General features: G+C 60.4%; 1 protein-coding gene across 1 annotated transcript; it reads left to right on the top strand.

Annotated features, from left to right (window-relative positions):
• The first annotated feature begins 6 nt into the window (after positions 1-6).
• On the top strand, positions 7-3,468 carry proca1 (protein interacting with cyclin A1). The gene is made up of 5 exons (XM_019867224.1): positions 7-314; positions 433-565; positions 958-1,092; positions 1,187-3,368; positions 3,408-3,468. Exons 1-4 carry the CDS (start codon positions 50-52, stop codon positions 3,357-3,359), a joined length of 2,706 nt encoding a protein of 901 aa, XP_019722783.1. The 5' UTR covers positions 7-49; the 3' UTR covers positions 3,360-3,368; positions 3,408-3,468.
• Positions 3,469-4,040: the final 572 nt, after the last annotated feature.

Consider the following 4,040-nt stretch of genomic DNA (forward strand, 5'->3'; position numbering starts at 1 on the left):
ACCCGGTGCCCCCTCCCGCTCCGGCTCTTACTTCTGCCTACCCTCGGCCATGTGGTGGGTCGTCCTGGTGCTTCTGTCTTGCCAGGACAGGGAGCTGGCGGTCGGCGCCGGGGTGGGCCCCTCTCGAGGGCGGCGGTCGGAGGACAGCGGCGGGCCGCGGGGCGCCGAGCCTTTGACGCGCGCGGACGAGGCCGAGAGGAGGGGCCGCTTCGGGGATCCTCCGGAGGCGACCAGGAGAGCCAAAAGAGGCTTCACGTATCCCGGGACCCTGTGGTGCGGTGCCGGAAACATGGCGGATCATTATGACCAACTGGGTAGGACCCTTCCCGTATATAAGCCGCCTTCCGGGATCTTTTGGGGGGAGTCTCGCCCTCGGGATTTATTTATCTCTCGATTTGCCAATGCGGATGGATTTGTCACTGTTGTTTTTAGGGGAGTATGAGGAGACGGACCGCTGCTGCCGCACGCACGACCACTGCCCCCACGTCATCCACGCCTTCTCCTCCAAATACGGGCACACGAATTTCAAGTGGCACTCCATCTCTCACTGTGACTGCGACGAGGCGTAAGTAGAAAAAGAAGGCGAGCGTGAAAAACGCGAGGCACGAGTCGCACTTCACTAACTTAAACGCCACCTCTTTTGTTTTCTTTTTCGTTTGTGTGCACGGAGCACAAAAAAATGGCTCGCAACGATGGTAAGATTTGGGAGTTTTTGGTTTTTGAACTTGGAAACACGTCTGACTATTCTCATACGATGAACACACTTCCGAAAATACAACTTCCTACTCGCACGATTGAGACTTTTTCCCGGATGGGCTGACCGCGTGGTGAGCAAATCCGCCGCGTCGTCCGCCTTTCACCCCGAGTCCTTTGGGATGGGCTCCAGCTCCTCGCGAGACCGAACAGAACGAGCGTGGCTCAATGGCTTGCGAGTGGTTTCCGTGTCCCCGCGCGCAGGTTGAAAGGTTGCCTGCGCCGAGCGAATGACACGTCCTCCCGCGTGGTGGGGCAGGCCTTCTTCAACGTGATCGGCGCCCCTTGCTTTCAGCTCGTCTACGAGGAGCGCTGCGCCGAGCGCCGCTGGTATGGACCGTAAGTATCCGCTCCTCTTATGACGTGTCCGCCGCATGCCGCCCTGACATGGCCGGCCCTTTTTTTTTTTTTTTTTTGCTCCCGGCGACCCCAGGTGCAAACGATACGAGAAGCGGCCCATCGCGGTGGTGAAGGAGGCGGTCCCGTACGACTACGGCGGCATTGCCGTCATTGACGTACTGACCAGGGCGCCCCCCGAAAGGAAGCGGGAGACCCCAACGCAAGCCACCCTGTCCGGCCCCGAGGAACCGTCCCTCGGAAACACGGGCGCCGCCCCCGCCGCCGCCGAGGACTTTGTGAAGGTGCTCGCCACCGTCTCCACCGCATCCGCCGCCGACTCCGACAAAGAGTCGCCAAGCTCGGACGGTAAAAGGGCGAAAAAGAAAGACAGAGCCGAGAAGAAGACAAAAAAGAGAAATGGGCAGAAAAGGCGGCAGAAAGTTGTTCGCGTTGAAGGAGTGGCGACGGTTTTAGCTTCAGGTGGCAAAAAAGCAGTCGAAAAGGTTCCCTCGAGGAACTCCGTCGCCGACCAGACGGCCACCCGAAGACGGAGTGACGGTCAGTCCGCTCGGAGTTCCGATGACGTCCTGAAGGATGAAGCGCCGATGGGGACTGGCGAGTTGCGCGGGACGGCAGGACCGACCGGCGCTCCTCCGGGTTCCCCACCCAAAACCGTCCGGGGAGAGGAGAAAGCGCCTCTGGCCGCCCCGAAGGAGATTCCCCGACTCACGAACAACCTCACCGCTCCCCTCGCGTCACATGACGAACAACGCCCCGGTGAGGAGATCCCGCCACCCGGAGTCGAGTCCGCCGACGTCTCCGGTGTCAAGTTTCCATGGACGGCAGGAGAGGCCGGACCCCCTGCTGGGTCTCGGCCAAAAACGGGGCTGCCCAGGAAGGGCCGCCGAAAAGAGAACGCACGTGGGATTCGTCCACCTGCGGTCGACTCCACCAAAAGCCTCCCCGTCATCCCAACGTTCCGACAACGGCGCCCCGGTGAGGAGATCTCGCAAGCCGCCATCCGATCCACCGGGAACCTTGTGATGGCGGAAAAATCCCGTCCTCCTGCCGGCTCGCTGTCAAAAACCAAGCGACCGAGGAAGGGCGGCAGAAAGGACAAGTTCCCTGCGACTTCGCCTGAGGAGGCCCCTCAACTTGCGCTCGACTTCACCGAGAACCGAAGCGCCACGCCCCTCCCCGCGAACCTGACATCGCAGCGGCGCCCGAGCAAACAGATCCCTCAGCCCGCAGGAGATTTCACCGACAACTTCCGCGTCAGCTCGCCGACAACGGACGAAAGCGCTCCTCCGCTTTGGTCGCTGTCAAGAAACAGGCGACCGAGGAAAAGCAGGAGGAAGGAGAAAGCGTTCCCAACTTCCGCCCAGGAGGTCGCTCAACCTGCCGTCGACGAGGCGGACGATCTCCGCGCCGTTCCGACGTCTCGAGCGCAACGTCGAGACCCCGGTGAGAAGAGGCCCCGGACGCACTCCGCCGGCGCCCCGGGTGTCTCCTCCGCTCTCACCGTCCAGATCCCGAAATCCGCCGTCCGCCCCACTGACCTCCAAAGTGTCCTTTCAATCCAAGTCGTGCCGACGTCGCAGCAAGTCCCCCGCGAAGAGATCTCTCAATCTGCGATCGATTCCAAGTCCAGCCCGAGTGCCACATCCACCCCAGCGTCACAAGCGCAACGCGGCCCCGCGTCTTCAGGTAGCACCGTCCAACCTGTACGGCAAAAGCCCACTGTCCCAGGCCCTCCGGGCACCCCCGAGGTCAAAAGAAACCGATCGGGCGAGAGAGGGGACAGCGAGGGCCGGAAGAAAGAGCGGAAAGCGCGGCCGCATCCCGGGGCTCCGAGCGTAACGCCTGCGGGGCCCACCCAAAGTCGGGACATTGTTCCAGCAGTGGGAATCCGAAAGAGACAAATGTCCGGGCGCAGCGCTCAAAGGATGAAAGCGGCTTCTGAAAGTGTGCCCTTGGCGAGTCTCGCCTCGAGCGCCGCCGCCGCCGACCCTTTCGGGAGCCTCGCTCGGAGAACCGGGCCCCGGAAGCTTGGGAGGAACGCGGCGCTCGTTAACGCCCACCGTGGATTTGCCACCTCGGAATTTCCCAATTTGACATCCGCACCCGAGGAGGGAGCGGAAAAGCGGAGAGCCGGGGTGTCCGCCGCCCGTCTCGCGAGCGCCGTGCGGCGGTCGATGGAGAGAGCCGAAGAGCGGTTTGCCTGGAAGAAGAGACGAAAAGCAACCGGGAGCATCAGACCGCATTGAGCCGTGCGCTCTCGTCGACTCGGCTTGAGGAAGGACATTCAAGCTTCGTTCGGCGTCGCGCATCCCGCAAATGGTCGACAACTCATCTGATTTGCCTGTCGTGTGACGATCGCGTGGGTTGAGCCGGCCGGGAGGAAAACTAACCAATAAGTAGCCTCCGTCTGGGGGGGTTTCTTTCATTTGGGTGCTAACGCTAATCAATCAATAAAAGAAGATCCAAACCCTCCCGTTTACAAATGAAAAACTCTTTTCTCTGCTTTTGTGAGGAATTCAAGGTGACCGCAGCCCGGGAAACTGGGGCAACCCTGGCCTCAGTAAGGCGCCTTGCCATATTACTCTTTGCCCTCGCCGCATTTTGAGCTTTTATTTTTTGCAAGTAAATGCAAGCCCAGTTGAATGAACTGGGCTCTTTTGTTCCAGCCGGACTCTGACCTCGCGCCCGCAAACCTCAGTGCGATTTGGACGCCAGGTCACATTCTCCAGGAGAGATTTAGCGTATTACTTTCTCCTGCCAAATGCCGCCAATCAGCTGACTCTCACATGCTTGCCTCAGACTGAAAGCGCGTGACGCGTTTGTCGATCTGTCTCGTCACCCGCGCAATAAGCGAGGAAGAGGAAGACCGGAGCTGATGCGGCACGCGATGATTGCCTATGCAAGTATTTCATCATTTTTTTTTGGGG

Source organism: Hippocampus comes, unplaced genomic scaffold (assembly GCF_001891065.2).
Source record: "Hippocampus comes isolate QL1 unplaced genomic scaffold, H_comes_QL1_v1.1 scaffold49, whole genome shotgun sequence".
In the NCBI taxonomy this organism is placed as follows: Eukaryota; Metazoa; Chordata; class Actinopteri; order Syngnathiformes; family Syngnathidae; genus Hippocampus; species Hippocampus comes.